General features: G+C 35.6%; 1 protein-coding gene across 1 annotated transcript; it reads left to right on the top strand.

Annotated features, from left to right (window-relative positions):
- Positions 1-6,371: 6,371 nt before the first annotated feature.
- Positions 6,372-20,050, top strand: brf2 (BRF2 general transcription factor IIIB subunit). The gene is made up of 4 exons (XM_061926876.2): positions 6,372-6,592; positions 11,807-11,866; positions 11,941-12,262; positions 19,092-20,050. Exons 1-4 carry the CDS (start codon positions 6,445-6,447, stop codon positions 19,798-19,800), a joined length of 1,239 nt encoding a protein of 412 aa, XP_061782860.1. The 5' UTR covers positions 6,372-6,444; the 3' UTR covers positions 19,801-20,050.
- The last annotated feature ends 7,648 nt before the right edge of the window (positions 20,051-27,698 follow it).

Raw genomic sequence — 27,698 nt, 5'->3', positions numbered from 1 at the left:
TGTATTTGATGTCCCTTTAATTATGACTAGAACTTGACGTGTTTTTGTTCAATCCATCCATCTTCTTCCGCTTGTCGGAGGGAGAGTCGCGGGGGCAGCAGCCTAAGCAGAGAAGCCCACCCAGAGCGCCACCTCATCTGGCTCCTCTCGATGTGGAGGAGCAGCGGCTTTATTTTGAGCTCTTGAATGACGGCGCTTCCCATTTGTGATGTTGTCCTTTCGGTCACAGTCCAAAGCTCATGACCGGTAAAGTGAGAGCTTTGCCTTCCGGCTCAGCTCCTTCACCACGACGGATCGATACAGGTGTGAACAAGACTCTGAGGTACTTGGGGAAAGATCTCCAATGTCCATGTTCCTCCCCAACCTGGAGATGGAACTACCCATTTTTGTTATTCTCATACTTGCCAACCTTGAGACCTCCAATTTCGGGAGGTGGGGCGTGGGGGCGTGGTCGGGGGTGGTTGGGGGCGTGGTTAAGAGGGGAGGAGTATATTGACAGCTAGTCACCAAGTCAAGTATTTCATACATATTATATATATATATATATATATATATATAGATATCTACATCCTGAAAATATGCAAACAAAACTGTGTTTAGATAATTGATACTTCAAACTTGCATAAATAAATATTAAGGAATATAACATAACTTGGCTTCTGAGAGTTTCAAAATGTAATGAATAAAATGCTAAAGTTGTTGATAAACAAGCAATTATTTTAATAATTAAATATGGTCATTTTAAATGAATTATTATGATCATTTAAAATCAATTATTTAAAATATGTTTATTTTAATGTATAATTCTATGGCTGGATGTAATAAGGAGTCACGAAAAAATACAATTAATTTTGATGTTTTTAGCAAAATATAGTAAAAATGTATTTAGTTTTTTTTGTTTTTTTAATTAATAAATATATTTATTTTTAGGTAAAATAAACATAATACAATTTATCTCTAGTCTGGATGATTTAGTTCTTACCCTGTTGTCCTCCTGTCATGAAAAAAGGCTGTCCTCACTCAGGTCCGCATGGAGCTGGAGGGGGCGTGGCTTCCAGCTCCGCTGAAAATCGGGAGATTTTCGGGAGAATATTTGTCCCGGGAGTTTTTTGGGAGAGACGCTGAATTTCGGGAGTCTCCCGGAAAATTCGGGAGGGTTGGCAAGTATGGTTATTCTACTTTATTTGGGTACTGTAAATGTGCGAATAAAACAACCTTGTTTATTGCGCCATCACCAGTCCGATAAATACAAAAAAAAAATCATTTTAGTGTTTTTGTAATCGTGCAAATACTTTGAATGTTTTTCATTTTAGAGTAATATTGAAAAAAGATGTGATATCATTACCTAATTGTTTTTTAATGCAATGTGGCCTTTAATTGTGATGGGTTTTTTTTAGTTTATCAGGTGATATATGCCAGTGTTTTTCAACCACTGTGCCGCGGCACACTAGTGTGCCGTGAGATACAGTCTGGTGTGTCGTGGGAGATTATCTAATTTCACCTATTTGGGGTAAAAATATTTTTTTGCAAACCAGTAATTCTAGTCTGCAAATGATGTGTTGTTGAGTGTGGGTGCTGTCTAGACCGTGTAATACTCTTTCATATCAGTAGGTGGCAGCAGGTAGCTAATTGCTTTGTAGATGTTGGAAACAGCGGGAGGGAGGCAGCGTGCAGGTAAAAAAGGTGTTTAATGCTTAAACCAAAAACAAACAAAAGGTGAGTGCCCCTAAGAAAAGGCATTGAAGCTTAGGGAAGGCTATGCAGAACGAAACTAAAACTGAACTGGCTACAAAGTAAACAAAAACAGAATGCTGGACGACAGCAAAGACTTACTGTGGAGCAAAGACGAAGTACACACAAAGTACATCCGAAAATGACATGACTATCAACAATGTCCACACAAAGGAGGATTAAAAACAACTGAAATATCCTAGATTGCTAAAACAAAGATGTGGGAAATATCGCTCAAAGGAAGACATGAAACTGCTACAGGAAAATACCAAAAAAAAAATAGGAGCGCAAGACAAGAACTAAAACACATACACACAGGAAAACAGCAAAAAAACTCAAAATAAGTCATGGCGTAATGTGACAGGTGGTGACAGTACACCTACTTTGAGACAAGAGCTATATTGATGCATGCAGGTTATGTTTTAAAGTCATATCCAACAATTGCGACGACAAATTTTTACCGTCAACTGAGTTTCGATTTTAATGATTTCTGCTAGTGGTGTGCCTCCGCATTTTTTCAAAGCAAATAAAGCGCCTCGGCTTAAAAAAGGTTGAAATACACTCATATATGCAGTAGGCCTACACTAAAAAAACGTGAATTTCAAAATAAAAGTTATGGTATCTGTTGGTTACATGTAGCGCTGTTACAAATGTTTTTGTCACAAGCCAAAAACATGAGAAACTATAGAAAATTACTTTTTCACTGTTACAAGTACCTTTAAAAACAAAATGCATTTTTGTTTAATATTTTTGAATGTTTTCCATTTTAGAGTAATATTGAAAAAAGATGTGATGTCATTGCCTAATAGTTGTTTTTTAATGCAATGTGGCCTTTAATTGTGATTTTTCTTTTCTTAGTTTATCAGGTGATATATGCAGTAGGCCTACACTAAAAAATGTGAATTTCAAAATAAAAGGTATGGTATCTGTTAGTTACATGTAGTGATGTTACAAATGTTTTTGTCACAAGCCCAAAACATGAGAAACTATAGAAAATTACTTTTTCACTGTTACAAGTACCTTTAAAAACAATGCATTTTTGTTTAATATTTTTGAATATTTTCCATTTTAGAGTAATATTGAAAAAATATGTGATATCATTACTTAATTGTTTTTTAATGCAATGTGGCCTTTAATTGTGATTTTTTTTTTTTTAGTTTATTAGGTTAAATGTGCAGTAGGCCTACAATAAAAAACGTGAATTTCAAAATAAAAGTTATGGTATTTGTTAGTTACATGTAGCGATGTTACAAATGTTTCCTAGTGTTGTCACAAACCAAAAACATGAGAAACTATAGAAAATTACTTTTCACTGTTACAGATACCTTGAAAAACAAAACGTTTTTTTTTTGTTTTTTTTATATTTTGAATGTTTTCCATTTTAGAGTAACATTGAAAAAATATGTGATGTCATTGCCTATAGTTGCTTTTGTTTATGCAATGCGGCCTTTAATTGTGATTTTTTTTTTAGTTTATCAGGTGATATATGCAGTAGGCCTACACTAAAAAACGTGAATTTCAAAATAAAAGTTATGGTATCTGTTAGTTACATGTAGCGATGTTACAAATGTTTCCTAGTGTTGTCACAAACCAAAAACATGAGAAACTATAGAAAATTACTTTTCACTGTTACAGATACCTTGAAAAACAAAACGTTTTTTTTTTGTTTTTTTTTATATTTTGAATGTTTTCCATTTTAGAGTAACATTGAAAAAATATGTGATGTCATTGCCTATAGTTGTTTTTGTTTATGCAATGCGGCCTTTAATTGTGATTTTTTTTTTTAGTTTATCAGGTGATATATGCAGTAGGCCTACACTAAAAAACGTGAATTTCAAAATAAAAGTTATGGTATCTGTTAGTTACATGTAGCGATGTTACAAATGTTTCCTAGTGTTGTCACAAACCAAAAACATGAGAAACTATAGAAAATTACTTTTCACTGTCACAGGTACCTTTGAAAAACAAAACGTTTTTTTTTGTTGTTTTTTAATATTTTGAATGTTTTCCATTTTAGAGTAATATTGAAAAAAGATGTGATGTCATTGCCTAATAGTTGTTTTTTAATGCAATGTGGCCTTTAATTGTGATTTTTCTTTTCTTAGTTTATCAGGTGATATATGCAGTAGGCCTACACTAAAAAATGTGAATTTCAAAATAAAAGTTATGGTATCTGTTAAGTTACATGTAGCGATGTTACAAATGTTTTTGTCACAAGCCAAAAACATGAGAAACTATAGAAAATTACTTGTTCACTGTTACAAGTACCTTTAAAAACAAAATGCATTTTTGTTTAATATTTTTGAATATTTTCCATTTTAGAGTAATATTGAAAAAATATGTGATATCATTACCTAATTGTTTTTTAATGCAATGTGGCCTTTAATTGTGATTTTTCTTTTTTTAGTTTATCAGGTGATATATGCAGTAGGCCTACACTAAAAAACGTGAATTTCAAAATAAAAGTTATGGTATCTGTTAGTTACATGTAGCGATGTTACAAATGTTTTTGTCACAAGCCAAAACATGAGAAACTATAGAAAATTACTTGTTCACTGTTACAAGTACCTTTAAAAACAAAATGCATTTTTGTTTAATATTTTTGAATATTTTCCATTTTAGAGTAATATTGAAAAAATATGTGATATCATTACCTAATTGTTTTTTAATGCAATGTGGCCTTTAATTGTGATTGTTTTTTTTAGTTTATTAGGTGATATATGCAGTAGGCCTACACTAAAAAACGTGAATTTCAAAATAAAAGTTATGGTATCTGTTAGTTACATGTAGCGATGTTACAAATGTTTCCTAGTGTTGTCACAAACCAAAAACATGAGAAACTATAGAAAATTACTTTTCACTGTTACAGATACCTTGAAAAACAAAACGTTTTTTTTTTTTTTTTTTTATATTTTGAATGTTTTCCATTTTAGAGTAACATTGAAAAAATATGTGATGTCATTGCCTATAGTTGTTTTTGTTTATGCAATGCGGCCTTTAATTGTGATTTTTTTTTTTAGTTTATCAGGTGATATATGCAGTAGGCCTACACTAAAAAAACGTGAATTTCAAAATAAAAGTTATGGTATTTGTTAGTTACATGTAGCGATGTTACAAATGTTTCCTAGTGTTGTCACAAACCAAAAACATGAGAAACTATAGAAAATTACTTGTTCACTGTTACAAGTACCTTTAAAAACAAAATGCATTTTTGTTTAATATTTTTGAATATTTTCCCTTTTAGAGTAATATTGAAAAAAGATGTGATATCATTAACTTATTGTTTTTTAATGCAATGTGGCCTTTAATTGTGATTTTTTTTTTTTTAGTTTATTAGGTGATATATGCAGTAGGCCTACACTAAAAAACGTGAATTTCAAAATAAAAGTTATGGTATCTGTTAGTTACATGTAGCAATGTTACAAATGGTTCCTAGTGTCACAAACCAAAAACATGAGAAACTATAGAAAATTACTTTTCACTGTTACGTTTTGTTTTTCAAGGTAATTTTCTATAGTTTCTCATGTTTTTGGTTTGTGACAACACTAGGAACCATTTGTAACATCGCTACATGTAACTAACAGATACCATAACTTTTATTTTGAAATTCACGTTTTTTTAGTGTAGGCCTACTGCATATATCACCTAATAAACTAAATAAATAAAAAATCACAATTAAAGGCCACATTGCATTAAAAAACAATTAGGTAATGATATCACATATTTTTTCAATATTACTCTAAAATGGAAAACATTCAAAATATTTAAAAAAATAAAATACGTTTTGTTTTTCAAGGTATCTGTATTTCATTTTTTTAAATATTTTGAATGTTTTCCATTTTAGAGTAATATTGCAAAAAGATGTGATGTCATTGTCTATAGTTTTTGTTTATGCGGCCTTTAATTGTGATTTTTTTTTAGTTTATCAGGTGATGCAGTAGGCCTACACAAAATAATAAATAAATAATAATGAATTAACACACTTTACATTTGTTAACATCTCAAAGTGCTACAAAGTATTTAAAAAATATATATAGAAAGTTAGAATATATAATAAAAAATTAAAATGGAAATGAAAACATGAAAAACACTAGATACAAATAGAAATAAAAGCACTGGATAAATCAGATAGGCAAGCAGTGTATTTAAAAACAAGAAGGCAGAGAAATTAGATAAAAGCTGTGCTAAAAAGGTGGGTTTTTAGTCCCTTCTTAAAACGGTCGACCGACTGTGGTGCTCTAAGATGGTCGGGGAGAGCGTTCTAGAGTTCGGGTGCGGTCGAGCAGAAAGCCCCAAAACAACGTGAATTACAAAATAAAAGTTATAGTATTTGAGTTAAATGTAGCGATATTACAAATGTTTTACGTTAACGAGTGCATGTCTGCAAAAAGATGCCTTTATCACTGTTGCAGGTACCTTGAAAAACAATAAAACGTTTGTTGTATTTTTTTTCTCGTAATATTTATTTCTGTAGTTACATTGTAGTCACATATTTGATTAGTATTCAGCACTTCACTGTATTTGCATTATGTCGTAAAGCGGAAGCTTTCTTTCTCAATATATATATCTACACGGAACTATTTTTGTGTTGCTCTTACCATAGCTTCCGCTAAACTTCCGGGTTTGCCGGCGTGAGTTTTGGGAACGTTTTAAACGTTACTACAGCCGGCGGCGATATTTTACACACACTCAACTATTTTACACACACTCAACATGTCCGCGGCAGGTTTAAAATGTCCCAGCTGCGGTTCTCCAAACGTCGTGGAGGACGACTTGCACGCACAACGGCAGCTGGTTTGTGTCGACTGCGGCGCGGTGGTGTCGGAGGGGCTTTTGACCCATGATACCTTCGAAGGCAGAGGTACGAAGCTACTAACATGATAATCCATATATTAACTTATTTTTATTTTAGCTCATTTATTTTTATTTTTTTTGTTATTCAGTAATTATATTACATTCAAAATATCAAAATAAAATAAATATTTAACATTTTAGTTCGATGTTTTCTATAAACTATCTCTACTCATCTATCTATCTTTTATTTACTCATGTTTGCTTATTGTCTAAAAATGTCTATATCACCGCATAAAGTTTATGCAGAAAATGATTAGCAATCATTGTATGCATATTTGCTTGTGTGCGGATGTACAAACCCCGTTTCCATATGAGTTGGGAAATTGTGTTAGATGTAAATATAAACGGAATACAATGATTTGCAAATCCTTTTCGACCCATATTCAATTGAATGCACTACAAAGACAAGATATTTGATGTTCAAACTCATAAACTTTATTTTTTTTTTTACAAATAATAATTAACTTAGAATTTCATGGCTGCAACATGTGCCAAAGTAGTTGGGAAATGGCATGTTCACCACTGTGTTACATGGCCTTTCCTTTTAACAACACTCAATAAACGATTGGGAACTGAGGAAACTAATTGTTGAAGCTTTCCATCCATCCATCCATTTTCTACCGCTTATTCCCTTTGGGGTCGCGGGGGGCGCTGGAGCCTATCTCAGCTACAATCGGGCGGAAGGCGGTGTACACCCTGGACAAGTCGCCACCTCATCGCAGGGCCAACACAGATAGACAGACAACATTCACACTCTTTGAAAGTGGAATTATTTCCCATTCTTGTTTTATGTAGGGCAGTGGTTCTCAACCTTTTTTTCAGCGATGTACGCCCTGTGAACATTTTTTTAATTCAAGTACCCCCTAATCAGAGCAAAGCATTTTTGGTTGAAAAAAAGAGATAAAGAAGTAAAATACAGCACTATGTCACCAGTTTTGATTTATTAAATTGTATATCCATCCATCCATTTTCTACCACTTATTCCCTTAACAGTGCAAAAATAGTGCTCATTTGTAGTGGTCTTTCTTGAACTATTTGGGAAAAAAGATATAAAAAAATAACTAAAAACTTGTTGAAAAATAAACAAGTGATTCAATTATAAATAAAGATTTCTACACATAGAAGTAATCATCAACTTAAAGTGCCCTCTTTGGGGATTGTAATAGAGATCCATCTGGATTCATGAAATTCAAAACATTTCTTCACAAAAAAATAAATTTTTAACATCAATATTTATGGAACATGTCCACAAAAAATCTAGCTGTCAACACTGAATACTGCATTGTTGCATTTCTTTTCACAGTTCTTTTTGACAGACATTTTAGTGAGGGTCAAAACATCATGGCATGGGGGAAACTCTGGCTTTATGGTAATGAATGGAATAGCCGACTTGATTTGATGTTCAGTTTATGAACGTACATTCATATTTTGTTGAAGTATTATTCAATATATTTATAAAGGATTTTTGAATTGTTGCTATTTTTAGAATATTTTAAAAAAAATCTCACGTACCCCTTGGTATACCTTAAAGTACCCCCAGGGGTACCCGTACCCCCATTTGAGAACCACCGATGTAGAGCTTCAGTCGTTCAACAGTCCGGGGTCTCCGCTTTCGTATTTTACGCTTCATAATGCGCCACACATTTTCGATGGGAGACAGGTCTGGACTGCAGGCGGGCCAGGAAAGTACCCGCACTCTTTCTTTTTTTTTACGAAGCCACGCTGTTGTAACACGTGCTGAATGTGGCTTGGCATTGTCTTGCTGAAATAAGCAGGGGCGTCCATGAAAAAGACGGCGCTTAGATGGCAGCATATGTTGTTCCAAAACCTGTATGTACCTTTCAGCATTAATGGTGCCTTCACAGATGGGTAAGTTACCCATGCCTTGGGCACTAATGCACCCCCATACCATCACAGATGCTGGCTTTTCAACTTTGCGTCGATAACAGTCTGGATGGTTCGCTTCCCCTTTGGTCCGGATGACACGGTGTCGAATATTTCCGAAAACAATTTGAAATGTGGACTCGTCAGACCACAGAACACTTTTCCACTTTGCATGAGTCCATCTTAGATGATCTCGGGCCCAGAGAAGCCGGCGGCGTTTCTGGATGTAGCGACCAACCGTATTTAGTGAAAGTGGTTTTCTGAAGTGTTCCTGAGCCCATGTGGTGATATCCTTTAGAGATTGATGTCGGTTTTTGATACAGTGCCGTCTGAGGGATCGAAGGTCACGGTCATTCAATGTTGGTTTCCGGCCATGCCGCTTACGTGGAGTGATTTCTCCAGATTCTCTGAACCTTTTGACGATATTATGGACCGTAGATGTTGAAATCCCTAAATTTCTTGCAATTGCACTTTGAGAAACGTTGTTCTTAAACTGTTTGACTATTTGCTCACGCAGTTGTGGACAAAGGGGTGTACCTCGCCCCATCCTTTCTTGTGAAAGACTGAGCATTTTTTGGGAAGCTGTTTTTATACCCAATCATGGCACCCACCTGATCCCAATCAGCCTGCACACCTGTGGGATGTTCCAAATAAGTGTTTGATGAGCATTCCTCAACTTTATCAGTATTTATTGACACCTTTCCCAACTTCTTTGTCACGTGTTGCTGGCATCAAATTCTAAAGTTAATGATTATTTGCAAAAAAAATAAATGTTTATCAGTTTGAACATCAAATATGTTGACTTTGTAGCATATTCAACTGAATATGGGTTGAAAATGATTTGCAAATCATTGTATTCCGTTTATATTTACATCTAACACAATTTCCCAACTCATATGGAAACGGGGTGTGTGTGGGTGTGTGTGTGTGTGTGTGTGGGGGGGGGGGTAGCGTATGTATGAATGAATGTATTTGTGTACAGTACAGGCCAAACGTTTGGACACGCCTTCTCATTCAATGTGGTTTCTTTATTTTCTTGTCTATTTACATTGTAGATTGTCACTGAAGGCATCAAAACTATGAATGAACACATGTGGAGTTATCCATCCATCCATCCATTTTCTACCGCTTGTCCCTTTTGGGGTAGCGGGGGGTCGCTGCAGCCTATCTCAGCCGCATTCGGGCGGTAGGCGGGGTACACCCTGGTCAAGTCGCCACCTCCTCACAGGGCCAACACAGATAGACAGACAACATTCACACACTAGGGACCATTTAGTGTTGCCAATCAACTTATCTCCAGATGCATGTTTTTGGAGGTGGGAGGAAGCCGGAGTACCCGGAGGGAACCCACGCAGTCACGGGGAGAACATGCAAACTCCACACAGAAAGATCCCGAGCCCGGGATTGAACTCTGAACTACTCAGGACCTTCGTATTGTGAGGCACATAATAATAATAATAATAATAATAACTGGGATTTATATAGCGCTTTTCTAAGTACCCAAAGTCGCTTTACATGTAGAACCCATCATTCATTCACACCTGGTGGTGGTAAGCTACTTTCATAGCCACAGCTGCCCTGGGGTAGACTGACGGAAGCGTGGCTGCAATTTGCGCCAACGGCCCCTCCGACCACCACCTATCATTCATCATTCAGTTCACCGGTGTGAGTGGCACCAGGGGCAAAGGGTGAAGTGTCCCGCCCAAGGACACAACGGCAGCGATTTTTTTGGATGGTAAGAGGCGGGGAGCGAACCTGCAACCCTCAGGTTTCTGGCACGGTTGCTCTACCCACTACGCCATGCACTAACCCCTCTTCCACCGTGCTGTTATGTACTTAACAAACAAAGGGGTGAAATAACTGAAAACATGTTTTATATTCTAGTTTCTTCAAAATAGCCACCCTTTGCTTGCACTGAGCCTAGTCTATAAAATCCGCTACACCTCCCTGATACCGAAGTACATGTCAAACTACTTCCTTAACGTAAATGACCGCCATAACCACAACACCAGGGGGAGCTCCACTAACCACGTTAAACCCAGATTCCGATCTAACAAAGGTCTTAACTCATTCTCTTTCTATGCCACATCAATGTGGAATGCACTCCCAACAGGTGTAAAAGAAAGGGCATCTCTATCCTCCTTCAAAACCGCACTAAAAGAACACCTCCAGGCAACTTCAACCCTAAACTAACACCCTCCCTTCCTCATCATACCTCCTCGGATTGTAAATAATCAAATGTAAACAATCAAATGTAGTCACTTTTTCTTATAATTTCTGATACCCCCCCGCCCCACTCCATATCCCACACCCCGGATTGTAAATAATGTAAATAATTCAATTTATATACTGTGATGATTATCTTGTGTGATGACTGTATTATGAAAATAGTATATATCTGTATCGTGAATCAATTTAAGTGGACCCCGACTTAAACAAGTTGAAAAACTTATTCGGGTGTTGCCATTTAGTGGTCAATTGTACGGAATATGTACTTCACTGTGCAATCTACTAATAAAAGTTTCAATCAATCAATCAATGCTCTGATTACTGCTTTGCACACTCTTGGCATTCTCTCGATGAGCTTCAAGAGGTAGTCACCTGAAATACTTACTATTATGTTGGATCCACTATGGACTGGACTCTCACAATATTATGTCAGACCCACTCGACATCCATTGCATTCGGTCTCCCCTAGAGGGGGGAGGAGGGTTACCCACATATGCGGTCCTCTCCAAGGTTTCTCATAGTCATTCACATCGACGTCCCACTGGGGTGAGTTTTTCCTTGCCCTTATGTGGGCTTTGTACCGAGGTTGTCGTTGTGGCTTGTGCAGCCCTTTGAGACACTTGTGATTTAGGGCTATATAAATAAACATTGATTGATTGAATGATTGAATAGTTTTCACTTCACAGGTGTCATAGTTTTGATGTGACAATCTACAATGTAAATAGTCATGAAAATAAAGAAAACGCATTGAAATAAGAAGGTGTGTCCAAACTTTTGGCCTGTACTGTATATATATATATATATATATATGTATGTATGAATAATTGTGTGTATGTATTTGTGTGGCTACTTTTGCAGTGGTTAACTTCATTGGGCACCACCAGGGGGCGTTCAAGTGGCCGAGCATCAAAGTGGTTGCCATTGACTACTTTTTGTTTCTTTTCTGTCATGTTGGATTTTGCAACTGCAACCCTGTGATGTTGCCTAATGTAACTTTTTATACACGTCCAAAACAGACCACACCATACTATATCAAGTGTATACCATTAGCATAATGTGAGGTGCAAACTGACTAATGGCTTTTTTTTCCATCCGTTTTTTTTTACAGATGTAAGCTACAGTTGGACAGCAGCCGTGGCTAAAAAGCCCTGTCTAAACCAGATAAACGGTGAGCTAATCGCTTAAGTGTTTGTTTAAACTCGCTGCCGTGATTTATCGTCCACCTTTGTCCCACCCGCACAGGCCAGCAGCGAGTCAAAGCCATATGCCGAGCTCTCCGGGTCAACAAGGAGATCGAGGACCTATCGAAGACGTACTTTGCGCAGGCCTACGAGCACCAGAGTTTCATCTACGTCAGCCTGCAGAAGAAGGAGAACCTGGCCGGCTGCTGCGTCCTGCTCAGCTGCAGGCAGCTCGATTGGCCCATCACCATGGGAACCATCAGCTGCCTACTAGAGGCGGACACGTTGATGGTGGGGGCTGTTTACCAGGAATTGATCAAGAGTCTCAAGATCCAGGCGCCGCTCGTCAACGTCACCGACTTAATGGAGGCACATTGTCAAGAGTAAGTAGTAAGGCACATTGTCAAGAGTAAGTAGTAAAGCAGCGGTGATTTGGTGCAAAAAAAGGTAAAAGGGCCTTTTTAATGACAGTAATATGTCTTCCTGGAGCTTGTTTATGAGCAGAAAATATGAGAAAAATCCATCATATTCCTTACTTGCTCATGCCAGTTTTAAGAGAAAAGGCTGCACAACACGTCTTAAAATACATAGTATAACATGGGCCCTTTTAATAAAAATTATGTGTCTTTTTTTTTTAAAACACAATGAAACCTCATAATTAGTCTTAACTTGTACAATTTGCAAACCAACCCAAATTCAAATATTATAAACATAAATAAAGTGATGCAGCATTCATATTAACAGTGAGTGCACCATTTAAAGTTAAAGTACCAATGATTGTCACACACACATACCTGCCAACTACTCCGGTTTTCCCGTAATTCGTACGGTTTTCATCAACCTATTCCGGGTTTTCGGTTGCAGTGATAAAAAATACGGTTTTTCATTAATTAAAAAAAAAAAAAGGGTGAAAACTACGCGAATTGCACCTTGTGCAGACAAGATTTTTCGATCGGACACGGAGGAATTAGCGATGTAAAAGACCACGTTGGGACAAAAAAACACAAGTCTAATGCCGTTGCTAGCGATACAAGTGGAAAACTTTCAACGTTTTTCGTCGCCCAAACAGATTCTTTGGATGTGATAAATGCCGAAGTTTTATTTACGGAGGCAATAATTGAGCATGGATTTCCAATCGCACTGGCTGATCACATGGGACAGTTAAATGTTTGTAATGCAACCTTTAAAAATCATTATGCGGTGATCGCGGTCCCAAAAATAAACTTTTCTTGCATGATAATGTCCAGAAAAATTCGCTTTATATTACTATAGAGTCCTTTTAACGAATGAGTTTGATGGTTTATCACAAACCTTAAATGAAAGAAGTCCTTTGTTCTCCTGCACCATATGCGCTTTGGCCTTGCTTCGTGTTTGGTGCGCAATCCTGTCGGCTGTATTTCACAGCACGACATACTGTTAAAAGTGTTTATACTATTTATGCTTTCAAGTCCAAGTTGAAGAAATCTTGTTAAATGTTGACAGCATAACTACCAAAATACAGAAGTATGTCCTTAATATTTTTGCAGTGCTATTTCTGTTGAAAAGTTAAAATGATTACATTAGAGATGTGATGTGCCACTTTTCAAGTGTCTGATGGCTTAAATTAATTTTCATTAATTTTTCATATTTTGAATTCTTTTGAAAGGCTTACAAAAAAACTACATTTGAATTGTAATTCCATGCTATTGACAGGACTATTAATTTTAATGAAGTTAGCTTACCATGTTTACAGTATGATAATTGTGATAGAAATGTGAATTTTAGGCACAGAATATTTTTTACAATTGAACAAGGCAGTAGATTATACAAGCTTGGACAGAAAGTTAATAATGACACCAATTTTTTTTTTAATGGAATTGTTTAGTACTGTTTTACCATTTGTTTACTGTAAAAAGTGTTTATACTGTTTATACTTTCAATTAACAAATTGAAGTCTTGTGAAAGGTTGACAGGATAACTGGCATTAACTGTCAAAATAATTTCAAACTATTGAAGTTAGCTTACAGAATAAACATGTCAATCAACCCATATGATTTTTGCTGTAATATTTTTGTTTTGAAAAGTCACTGTGACTGATAGAAAAGTGATGGTTTTAGCAACATTTTAACCTGTCTGAATGCTAATAATCATTTTGCGTCGGGGGGCGAAGCCCTGAACCCTCCACCAGGACTTTGTCCTGGACCTACCGGGGCCTGCGGCCCTTGGACCCTGGCTACTAGGTTTTTCTGATTTCAAAAGTTGGCAGGTATGCACACACACTAGGTGTGGCGAAATTATTCCCTGCATTTGACCCATCACCCTTGATCACCCCCTGGGAGGTGAGGGGAGCAGTGGGCAGCAGCGGTGGCCGCGCCCGGGAATCATTTTTGGTGATTTAACCCCCAATTCCAACCCTTGATGCTGAGTGCCAAGCAGGGAGGTAATGGGTCCCACTTTTATAGTCTTTGGTATGACTCGGCCGGGGTTTGAACTCACAACCTACCCATCTCAGGGCGGACACTCTAACCACTAGGCCACTGAGTAGGTTTAGTTGTCTTTTTACCCTTTAATATACAATGGCTAGCTTATTTTTACTGTTTTAAAAATGTTAAAAAGCACAAAGCATACATGTCAGGCTGCGTCAGACAATTTTTTTATTTTATTTTTTATTTTGATGGATTTTTTTTTACTCTTTTAAGCTAAAAATCTCCCTCCAGGATTTCGCAGGCTTTTGGGGGGATTTGCGCTAGCATTTTCAAAAAGTTGCGATGCTTTAAGGCTATTTCTGTTAACATTACATCCACTTGTGATTTTAATCATTTTTGATCAGTTTACCAGGTTCACTCTTGGGCTTTTTTGAGATGCGTAAATTTGCAGGAGTTCTTCCCAAAATGCAAAGGAAACTAGGGTTTTTTGGGGGGTAAAAGTTGCAATTAATTGTTGTGACTTTCTGTCTGTAATTATGATAGGGAAATTAGCTGAATTAAAGGTACTTAATTTTAACAGAAAGAGTGAAAAAAAAATGTCCAAAATGGGCTTTATTCAGTCACGTGTGAGTTACTGCAAAGGAATACTAAAAATGAAATGAAATCCCTGCTAAAACATGGGGAAAAAAGCCTTCACAATAAAAAATAATTTATGCTAAAGAAATGTAAACACTGGAAACTTAAAGCTTAAAGCCGACGGTTAGTAATACCGTCTAATTTTTTAATTACAAAAAAAAACGTCATTTATTCAGTCGCATGCGCACTAGCGTCGTTTGGCTTGATATTCATGGCGGACAAGCTACACGGACTTTGCTCCGGTGATTTCCCTTCGGTGTAAACGGAGCCAAGCGCTTGGTTTAACGTCATTTTCCCTCACTTCCTGCCGTGCGTTTAAGAGCGCACTGCTGTGTTTAGATGGAGACAGGTGTGGACAATATTGGAGACAGACACACTTGTCCCCACTAATAGTATACAGCAAAGGAGAAAACTATTTGATGTTGCTTTTATTTTGTCAATACAGCGTCCATCAGCTGCTGTGACTGAGAGTTAATGAGGTGAGGAAACATGCAGCAGGCGATCTGTCATGAATGTTGTCACAACTTGTTTATAAAGTCTTTAGTTTGTTTACTGGGATGCTCACTCATCCTTTATTTAACTGCAAACTGTATCAGTGTTCAATTAACATCAATACTAGCTAAAATGTTTTGTCATCTCATCGAATTGAACGCAGGCTGTGAAGATTGTGTATTCGATGTGAGAGGTGTCACTCCTTTACTGTATGTTGGCCAAACTGTTGTACTGATAGGAGGCGTTGGAGAAGAACAAAGCTTAATTATTAGACTTCATCGTCATTAGCCAAACTGTTTTGAGTTTTATATTAATATCAAAAAGTAAACGCCATGTTTTTTTACATTTCTTGTGTTTTTTTTCATGTCACAAAGGTGTCACTTCAAAAACCATTCATGTGACACAACATTTTGTTGATGTTTAATTGTGTATAGTTAATTCTTATACGACATATTTTCTGCTCAAACTCTGAATGGGTCTGTCCCGATACAGCATCTACAAGTACATATAAATGTACATTACTTAAAAACATAGATAAATAATTAAATCAGTAAATTAGTAAAATGTGATTACCGTATTAAATTTGTAAAAATAGAGATAAAGGCATCATGGTAGTGACAAAAAGCTGTATTTAAAAAAACAAAACATTTGTATGTATATATACAGGTATATGTATATATATAAATAAATAAATAAATAAAAATACAAAAATAAATAAATAAAATATATATATTTTTTTTATTTATATATATATATATATATATATATATATAAATATATAAAATAAATATATATAGTTTTTTACTTTATGTATATAAAATGTATATATGTATATTTATATATATATATTTTTTATATATATATATAGAATATATATATATTATATATTTTATATATATAAAACAATTTTTTTTTTTTTATTAATTTTTTAAATGTATTTATATATGTGTGTATATGTATATATATATATATATATATATATTTACACATATATATAAATACATTAAAAAAATTAATTAAAAAATATATATATATTTATTTTTTTAATTTATTTATATATATATATATATATATATATATAAATTTTAAAAAATAAATATATATCTTTTTATTATTTATATATATATATATATATATATATATATATATATATATAAATTAAAAAAATAAATATATATTTTTTTTTAAATTAATTTTTTTAATGTATTTATATATATGTGTAAATATATATATATATATATATATATATATATATATATATATATATATATATATATATATATATATATATATATATATATACACACATATATATATAAATACATTTAAAAATATATATATATATTTTTTATATATATAAAATATAAAAATATAAATATATATATATATATATCCATCCATCCATCAATTTTCTACCGCTTATTCCCTTTGGGGTCGCGGGGGGCGCTGGAGCCTATCTCAGCTACAATCGGGCGAAAGGCGGGGTACACCCTGGACAAGTCGCCACCTCATATATATATATATATATATACAGGTAAAAGCCAGTAAATTAGAATATTTTGAAAAACTTGATTTATTTCAGTAATTGCATTCAAAAGGTGTAACTTGTACATTATATTTATTCATTGCACACAGACTGATGCATTCAAATGTTTATTTCATTTAATTTTGATGATTTGAAGTGGCAACAAATGAAAATCCAAAATTCCGTGTGTCACAAAATTAGAATATTACTTAAGGCTAATACAAAAAAGGGATTTTTAGAAATGTTGGCCAACTGAAAAGTATGAAAATGAAAAATATGAGCATTTACAATACTCAATACTTGGTTGGAGCTCCTTTTGCCTCAATTACTGCGTTAATGCGGCGTGGCATGGAGTCGATGAGTTTCTGGCACTGCTCAGGTGTTATGAGAGCCCAGGTTGCTCTGTTAGTGGCCTTCAACTCTTCTGCGTTTTTGGGTCTGGCATTCTGCATCTTCCTTTTCACAATACCCCACAGATTTTCTATGGGGCTAAGGTCAGGGGAGTTGGCGGGCCAATTTAGAACAGAAATACCATGGTCCGTAAACCAGGCATGGGTAGATTTTGCGCTGTGTGCAGGCGCCAAGTCCTGTTGGAACTTGAAATATCCATCTCCATAGAGCAGGTCAGCAGCAGGAAGCATGAAGTGCTCTAAAACTTGCTGGTAGACGGCTGCGTTGACCCTGGATCTCAGGAAACAGAGTGGACCGACACCAGCAGATGACATGGCACCCCAAACCATCACTGATGGTGGAAACTTTACACTAGACTTCAGGCAACGTGGATCCTGTGCCTCTCCTGTCTTCCTCCAGACTCTGGGACCTCGATTTCCAAAGGAAATGCAAAATTTGCATGGTTGGGTGATGGTTTGGGGTGCCATGTCATCTGCTGGTGTCGGTCCACTCTGTTTCCTGAGATCCAGGGTCAACGCAGCCGTCTACCAGCAAGTTTTAGAGCACTTCATGCTTCCTGCTGCTGACCTGCTCTATGGAGATGGAGATTTCAAGTTCCAACAGGACTTGGCGTCTGCACACAGCGCAAAATCTACCCGTGCCTGGTTTACGGACCATGGTATTTCTGTTCTAAATTGGCCCGCCAACTCCCCTGACCTTAGCCCCATAGAAAATCTGTGGGGTATTGTGAAAAGGAAGATGCAGAATGCCAGACCCAAAAACGCAGAAGAGTTGAAGGCCACTATCAGAGCAACCTGGGCTCTCATAACACCTGAGCAGTGCCAGAAACTCATCGACTCCATGCCACGCCGCATTAACGCAGTAATTGAGGCAAAAGGAGCTCCAACCAAGTATTGAGTATTGTACATGCTCATATTTTTCATTTTCATACTTTTCAGTTGGCCAACATTTCTAAAAATCCCTTTTTTGTATTAGCCTTAAGTAATATTCTAATTTTGTGACACACGGAATTTTGGATTTTCATTTGTTGCCACTTCAAATCATCAAAATTAAATGAAATAAACATTTGAATGCATCAGTCTGTGTGCAATGAATAAATATAATGTACAAGTTACACCTTTTGAATGCAATTACTGAAATAAATCAAGTTTTTCAAAATATTCTAATTTACTGGCTTTTACCTGTGTATATATATATATATATAAAATGTATATATATATTTTTTAAATTTATATATATATAAAATGTGTATATATATACATTTTATATATATAAAATATATAAAATATATATATATATATATAATATATTTTATATATATATAAAAAAAAATATATTTTTTTTTAATTTAATTGTTTTAATATATATATATATGTACAGTATATATATATATGTGTGTGTGTATATATATATATGTACAGTATATATATATATATATGTGTGTGTATATATATATATATATATATATATATATATATATATATATATATATGTGTATATATATATGTATATACCGTATTTTTCGGACTATAAGTCGCAGTTTTTTTCATAGTTCTCCAGTGCGATTTATATATGTTTTTTTCCTTCTTTATTATGCATTTTCGGCAGGTGCGACTTATACTCCGGTGCGACTTATACTCAGAAAAATACGGTACATGCCCTCCTTTAAGGCATGTTGCCTTGACCTTAAAAAGTAAAAATTTGAGGCCTGATTTTATACGCGTTTTCTTTTCTCCTCATCAGATATAAAATAACCCCCCATGACGTGCATGAAGACCTTGCCGAGGACCACCGTGATTTGAACAAACGAGCCCTGGCCTTGGTGGAAGTGGCCGCCGACTCCTTGATCGTGACAGGACGCAAACCCATCCCCTTGATGATGGCCACGGTCTTCCTGGCCTGGCAGTCCTTGAACCCCAACCGGGTTCGCCTCAAAATGACCCTGGAGAAGTTCTGTCTCATCGCCAAGATGAGGAAGCACAAGGCGGCCATGACGAGAGTGGCCGAGATAAAAGGGGCGCTCTGCAAACTGGGCAAGGAGATCCCCTGGGTCACGGACGCGGTGACTCCGGAGAACGTCGTCAAGCACGTGGAGGATATCGTCAAGAACAGGTCCGCTTTGTTACGGAGCGCTTTGAGGACCCATGAGGCGGCTTTGCAGCAGGACAGCGACGAGCCGACAACCCCCGAAAAGGCCGAGCAGCCAGCAGACGACGAGAGTGAAGCTGCTCAACGTCCACAACCAAACTGGGGGAACAGGGTGCTTTTCGCACCCCCGTGCGTGACTCGCCCCAAGAAAAGGAAAGTGGAACCGGAAAGTCTGAAAGATGTGACGGGTGACGAGGACATCTCTGATGGGGAGATCGATTCGTACATTCGCACCCCGCGGGAGGCCAGGGAGTTCGCTTTGTCACAGGCGGCGTTACTGGCGCAGAGTGAGACCAGCAAATGAGGTCAGTGAGGAATGACGCTGTAGTCCATACACAAAATGATGTACGTTTATCCCAAATTATTGCAGTACACTAGCTGCATCCCCACCAAAAAATAGACACTATAATGTGCAAGGTCAGCAAAATTAAGCACATAACATTACGGATATATTTGTATTTATTGTTTGTAATTATGTTATATTATTGCAAGTTTCTCAGCACATTATGTTAAGTAATGCAACTTTTTGTATATGGTGTTTAAAAGAAAGAAATAAAAACCTCTTTGAATAACTACTGAAATGTGTCATTAATTAATTATAATTGGATTAAATACATAATTAAGGTGTCATTAATTTAATTTAAAAGTACATTTAATTATTTGATTTATTATTATTAGTCAATTCATTATATGATTTAATCACATATTTCACGATTAAATTATCCCAAATGTTCATGAAATAAATTAAATTGTGAAATAACTATACCATGAATTTATTAGATTTATCATTAAATCATAAAGTAGTTTATTAAATTGGGAAATAATATGAAATAATTATTTACATCATCAAATAACGAATTGACAATTAACAGATATAATTAATTAAATAATGAAATTATTAATTGATAGTGAAATAATTAACTAAAGCAGGGTCCCCCAACCTTTTTTCCACCAGGGACCGGTTTAATGTATGCATTATTTTCACGGACAGGCTTTCTACTGTACGTGTGGCAGATAAAAACAGCGAAAAAATTAACATTGTATATGTCCATTAATGTGCATTGTCCCATGTACTATATAACAAAGGAGTAATATATTAACAAGCTTATTAGTGTTTAGTGGGACAGGCGGAAGTTAAGTTGGAGAAAATGCGTTAGTTCATAAATTAATTTGTGTTTCTGTGCGGCCCGGTAGCGAATGCATCACGGACCGGTACCGGTCCTCGGACCAGTGGTTGCGGACCACTGAACTAAAGGATTAAATAATCACATATAATTTTAGTTGTGTCCCATTTGACCCTCCATACTATTTTAGTTTTACCATGTTTATTTATTATTGCAGTTTTTTTTGGGGGGGGGTATTCGACTATAAAAGTGGTTGTATATGTCATACTTGCCAACCCTCCCGGATTTTCCGGGAGACTCCCGAAATTCAGCGCCTCTCCCGAAAACCTCCCGGGACAAATTTTCTCCCGAAATTCAGGCGGACTCAGGTCCTCCACAATATAAAAAAGCGTACCTGCCCAATCACGTTATAACTATAGAATGATGGAGGGCGAGTTCTAGGTTTCTTACGTGGGTTTATTGTTAGGCAGTTTCATTAACGTCCTCCCAGCGTGGCAACAACACACAACAACAGCAGTCACTTTTTTGTATACCGTAAAGCAGCAATGTTGTGACACTCTTAAACAGGACAATACTGCCATCTAGTGCATTTGATGAAAGCACTTTTGTGCGTGCCACACAGCAATGCATCATCAGAGAGGGTGTTCAGCATGGTTCGAAAAATAGTGACAGAGAATAGAACAAGGATGGACAATTCAACCCTTAACTCAACAATGAGTAGATGAGTGTTATGTGTGTGTATATGTGTAAATAAATGAACACTGAAATTCAAATATTTATTTTATATATAAATATAAATAATAAAATATATATATATAATATATATATATATAATAAAATATATATATATATATATATATATACAGTGGGGCAAAAAAGTATTTAGTCAGCCACCAATTGTGCAAGTTCTCCCACTTAAAATGATGATAAAAGGTCTGTAATTTTCATCATAGGTACACTTCAACTGTGAAAGACAGATTGTGAAAAAAAATCCAAGAATTCACATTGTAGGAATTTTAAAGAATCTATTTGTAAATTATGGTGGAAAATAAGTATTTGGTCAATAACAAAAATTCAACTCAATACCTTGTAATATAACCTTTGTTGGCAATAACAGAGGTCAAACGATTACTATAGGTCTTTACCAGGTTTGCACACACAGTAGCTGGTATTTTGGCCCATTCCTCCATGCAGATCTTCTCGAGAGCAGTGATGTTTTGGGGCTGTCGCCGAGCAACACGGACTTTCAACTCCCTCCACAGATTTTCTATGGGGCTGAGGTCTGGAGACTGGCTAGGCCACTCCAGGACTTTCAAATGCTTCTTACGGAGCCACTCCTTCGTTGCCCGGGCGGTGTGTTTGGGATCATAGTCATGCTGGAAGACTCTGCCATGTTTCATCTTCAAAGCTCTCACTGATGGAAGGAGGTTTTGGCTCAAAATCTCACGATACATGGCCCCATTCATTCTTTCCTTAACACAGATCAGTCGGCCTGTCCCTTTAGAAGAAAAACAGCCCCAAAGCATGATGTTTCCACCCCATGCTTCACGGTAGGTATGGTGTTCTTGGGATGCAACTCAGTATTCTTCTTCCTCCAAACACGACGAGTTGAGTTTATACCAAAAAGTTCTATTTTGGTTTCATCTGACCACATGACATTCTCCCAATCCTCTTCTGTATCATCCATGTGCTCTCTGGCAAACTTCAGAAGGGCCTGGACATGCACTGGCTTAAGCAGGGGGACACGTCTGGCACTGCAGTATTTGATTCCCTGTCGGCGTAGTGTGTTACTGATGGTAACCTTTGTTACTTTGGTCCCAGCTCTCTGCAGGTCATTCACCAGGTCCCCCGTGTAGTTCTGGGATTTTTGCTCACCGTTCTCATGATCATTTTGACCCCACGGGATGAGATCTTGCGTGGAGCCCCAGATCGAGGGAGATTATCAATGGTCTTGTATGTCTTCCATTTTCTGATAATTGCTCCCACAGTTGATTTTTTCACACCACGCTGCTTGCCTATTGTAGAAATACTCTTCACAGTCTGGTGCAGGTCTACAATTCTTTTCCTGGTGTCCTTTGACAGCTCTTTGGTCTTGGCCATAGTGGAGTTTGGAGTCTGACTGTTTGAGGCTGTGGACAGGTGTCTTTTATACAGATAACGAGTTCAAACAGGTGCCATTATAACAGGTAACGAGTGGAGGACAGAAGAGCTTCTTAAAGAAGAAGTTACAGGTCTGTGAGAGCCAGAGATCTTCCTTGTTTGAAGTGACCAAATACTTATTTTCCACCATAATTTACAAATCAATTCTTTAAAATTCCTACAATGTCAATTCCTGGATTTTTTTTTCACATTCTGTCTCTCACAGTTGAAGTGTACCTATGATGAAAATTACAGACCTCTGTCATCATTTTAAGTGGGAGAACTTGCACAATTGTTGGCTGACTAAATACTTTTTTGCCCCACTGTATATATACATATATATATATATATATATATATATATATATATATATATATATATATATATATATATATATACACATATATAGCTAGAATTCACTGAACGTCAAGTATTTCTTATATATATATATATATATATATATATATATATATATATATATATATATATATATTTATATATATATGAAATACTTGGTGAATTCTAGCTGTAAATATACTCCTCCCCTTTTAGCCACGTCCCCAACCACGCCCCCCTCCCCCCACCTCCCGAAATCGGAGGTCTCAAGGTTGGCAAGTATGGTATATGTTGCTTATTAAAAATATATGTAGGAAGATACATAAACTGAATCCAATATTCTAGAGTCTTTTTCTTTTCTTTTTTTTGTTTCAGTCTTTATTCATAGCATCTGTCATAATACACAGTTGATTTATATACAGCAGCAAATATGAGGAGAATGAAACAAAAACAGATTCTCCACTAATAAAATCACCACCAAGTATCAGTTATACAGACATTCTTCCTTCAAAACATCTTCACGACAAGCGTTAAAAACATGTCCGTTATTTGGATTCAAGTCAATTCATTGTAAACATGATGACAAATAACGCCATACAATTACTGAGCGGCCCGCAATATCCATTAGGCAAAGCGGTAAAAAGGTTGTCCAACGAGACAACATAAGACAATAAATTAAATGGCACACCAGCAGGCAACACAAATCATCAGCGATTGATTTACAAAACTTCCCAGCGGAATTCACACATTTCCTTGCTGCCGCTTGTCGCTAGGCAGACTTTATAAGGCTCGGTCATAAGGGTGTGACAGCACACCATAATCACGGTTTGTTCGGTACGTATCTCGGTTATAAAGTCACGGTTTGGTTTATTTTTGGTACAGTTATGAAACTTAATTCCAAACAAAACCGCTCTGCTTTATTGTTTTTTATATATATATATATATATATATATATATATATATATATATTATACAGTGAAACATGCGAGCAAGCGTCTAGAGCAGGCCTGGGCAATTATTTTGACTCGGGGGCCACATTTAGAGAAAAAAAATGTGTCTGGGGGCCGGTATATCTATTTTTAGGAACACTAATACAAAACCTCACAATAATGTCTGATTGAATGCTAAAAACGTTATGACAGACCGACTTAAAAAACATAATGGAATTTTACATTTTTCTATGAAGGATAAAACACTGAATATTGACAAAATATGAGCGTCACACCCCTTTTCGATCGACATCTTTTACAATCAGTATCTCAGGTAACTAGGACTGTTTTGTGTCTTAGTAAGTCAATATTTACTAAGTCAAAATAATGACTAAGTCAAATGAATGACTTAACTGTAAATAAGCGTTTGGAAAAAAAGAGTGAATTGACTTATAAGACAAAATAATGACCTACTCAGTATCTCAGGTAACTAGGACTGTTTTGTGTCTAAGTAAGTCAATATTTACTAAGTCAAAATAATGACTAAGACTTAGTAAATATTGACTTACTAAGACACAAAACAGTCCTAGTTACCTGAGATACTGAGTAGGTCATTATTTTGTCTTAATAAGTCAATATTTACTAAGTCAAAATAATGACTAAGTCAAATTAATGACTTAACTGTAAATAAGCGTTTGAAAAAAAGAGTGAATTGACTTATAAGACAAAATAATGACCTACTCAGTATCTCAGGTAACTAGGACTGTTTTGTGTCTTAGTAAGTCAATATTTACTAAGTCAAAATAATGACTACCGTATTTTTCGGACTATAAGTCGCAGTTTTTTCATAGTTTGGCCGGGCCCAGTGCGATTTATATATGTTTTTTTCCTTTTTTATTATGCATTTTCGGCAGGTGCGACTTATACTCTGAAAAATACGGTACGTCAAATTAATGACTTAACTGTAAATAAGCGTTTGAAAAAAAGAGTGAATTGACTTATAAGACAAAATAATGACCTACTCAGTATCTCAGGTAACTAGGACTGCTTTGTGTCTTAGTAAGTCAATATTTACTAAGTCAAAATGATGACTACCGTATTTTTCGGACTATAAGTCGCAGTGTTTTTCATAGTTTGGCCGCGTTCCAGTGCGACTTATATATGTTTTTTTCCTTTTTTATTATGCATTTTCGGCAGGTGCGACTTATACACAGGTGCGACTTATACTCTGAAAAATACGGTAAGTCAAATTAATGACTTAACTGTAAATAAGCGTTTGAAAAAAAGAGTGAATTGACATATAAGACAAAGTAATGACATACTCAGTATCTCAGGTAACTAGGACTGTTTTGTGTCTTAGTAAGTCAATATTTACTAAGTCAAAATAATGACTAAGTCAAATGAATGACTTAACTGTAAATAAGCGTTTGAAAAAAAGAGTGAATTGACTTATAAGACAAAATAATGACATACTCAGTATCTCAGGTAACTAGGACTGTTTTGCGTCTTAGTAAGTCAATATTTACTAAGTCAAAATAATGACTAAGACTTAGTAAATATTGACTTACTAAGACACAAAACAGTCCTAGTTACCTGAGGTACTGAGTAGGTCATTATTTTGTCTTAATAAGTCAATATTTACTAAGTCAAAATAATGACCTACTCAGTATCTCAGGTAACTAGACTTTGTGTTTTAGTAAGTCAATATTTACTAAGTCAAAAAAATGACTAATTCAAATTAATGACTTAACTGTAAATAAGCGTTTGAAAAAAAGAGTGAATTGACTTATAAGACAAAATAATGACCTACTCAGTATCTCAGGTAACTAGGACTGTTTTGTGTCTTAGTAAGTCAATATTTACTAAGTCAAAATAATGACTACCGTATTTTTCGGACTATAAGTCGCAGTTTTTTTCATAGTTTGGCCGGGCTCCAGTGCGACTTATATATGTTTTTTTCCTTTTTTATTATGCATTTTCGGCAGGTGCGACTTATACTCCGGTGCGACTTATACTACGAAAAATACGGTAAGTCAAATGAATGACTTAACTGTAAATAAATGTTTGAAAAAAAGACTGAATTGACTTATAAGACAAAATAATGACCTACTCAGTATTTCAGGTAACTAGGACTGCTTTGTGTCTTAGTAAGTCAATATTTACTAAGTCAAAATAATGACTATTGTATTTTTCGGACTATAAGTCGCAGTTTTTTTCATAGTTTGGCCGGGCTCCAGTGCGACTTATATGTTTTTTCCTTTTTTATTATGCATTTTCGGCAGGTGCGACTTATACTCCAGTGCGACTTATACTCTGAAAAATACGGTAAGTCAAATGAATGACTTAACTGTAAATAAGCGTTTGAAAAAAAGAGTGAATTGACTTATAAGACAAAATAATGACCTACTCAGTATCTCAGGTAACTAGGACTGTTTTGTGTCTAAGTAAGTCAATATTTACTAAGTCAAAATAATGACTAAGACTTAGTAAATATTGACTTACTAAGACACAAAACAGTCCTAGTTACCTGAGATACTGAGTAGGTCATTATTTTGTCTTAATAAGTCAATATTTACTAAGTCAAAATAATGACTAAGTCAAATTAATGACTTAACTGTAAATAAGCGTTTGAAAAAAAGAGTGAATTGACTTATAAGACAAAATAATGACCTACTCAGTATCTCAGGTAACTAGGACTGTTTTGTGTCTTAGTAAGTCAATATTTACTAAGTCAAAATAATGACTACCGTATTTTTCGGACTATAAGTCGCAGTTTTTTCATAGTTTGGCCGGGCCCAGTGCGATTTATATATGTTTTTTTCCTTTTTTATTATGCATTTTCGGCAGGTGCGACTTATACTCCAGTGCGACTTATACTCTGAAAAATACGGTAAGTCAAATGAATGACTTAACTGTAAATAAGCGTTTGAAAAAAAGAGTGAATTGACTTATAAGACAAAATAATGACATACTCAGTATCTCAGGTAACTAGGACTGTTTTGTGTCTTAGTAAGTCAATATTTACTAAGTCAAAATAATGACAACCGTATTTTTCGGACTATAAGTCGCAGTTTTTTTCATAGTTTGGCCTGGCTCCAGTGCGACTTATATATGTTTTTTTCCTTTTTTATTATGCATTTTCGGCAGGTGCGACTTATACTCCGGTGCGACTTATACTCTGAAAAATACGGTAAGTCAAATGAATGACTTAACTGTAAATAAGCGTTTGAAAAAAAGAGTGAATTGACTTATAAGACAAAATAATGACCTACTCAGTATCTCAGGTAACTAGGACTGCTTTGTGTTTTAGTAAGTCAATATTTACTAAGTCAAAATAATGACTACCGTATTTTTCGGACTATAAGTCGCAGTTTTTTTCGACTTATATATGTTTTTTTCCTTTTTTATTATGCATTTTCGGCAGGTGCGACTTATACTCCGGTGCGACTTATACTCTGAAAAATACGGTAAGTCAAATTAATGACTTAACTGTAAATAAGCGTTTGAAAAAAAGAGTGAATTGACTTATAAGACAAAATAATGACCTACTCAGTATCTCAGGTAACTAGGACTGTTTTGTGTCTTAGTAAGTCAATATTTACTAAGTCAAAATAATGACTACCGTATTTTTCGGACTATAAGTCGCAGTTTTTTTCCAGAGTTTGGTCGCGCTC

The sequence above is a fragment of the Nerophis lumbriciformis genome, linkage group LG32 (genome assembly GCF_033978685.3).
Source record: "Nerophis lumbriciformis linkage group LG32, RoL_Nlum_v2.1, whole genome shotgun sequence".
Taxonomy (NCBI): Eukaryota; Metazoa; Chordata; class Actinopteri; order Syngnathiformes; family Syngnathidae; genus Nerophis; species Nerophis lumbriciformis.
This window is presented reverse-complemented; position numbering and strand designations above follow the sequence as displayed.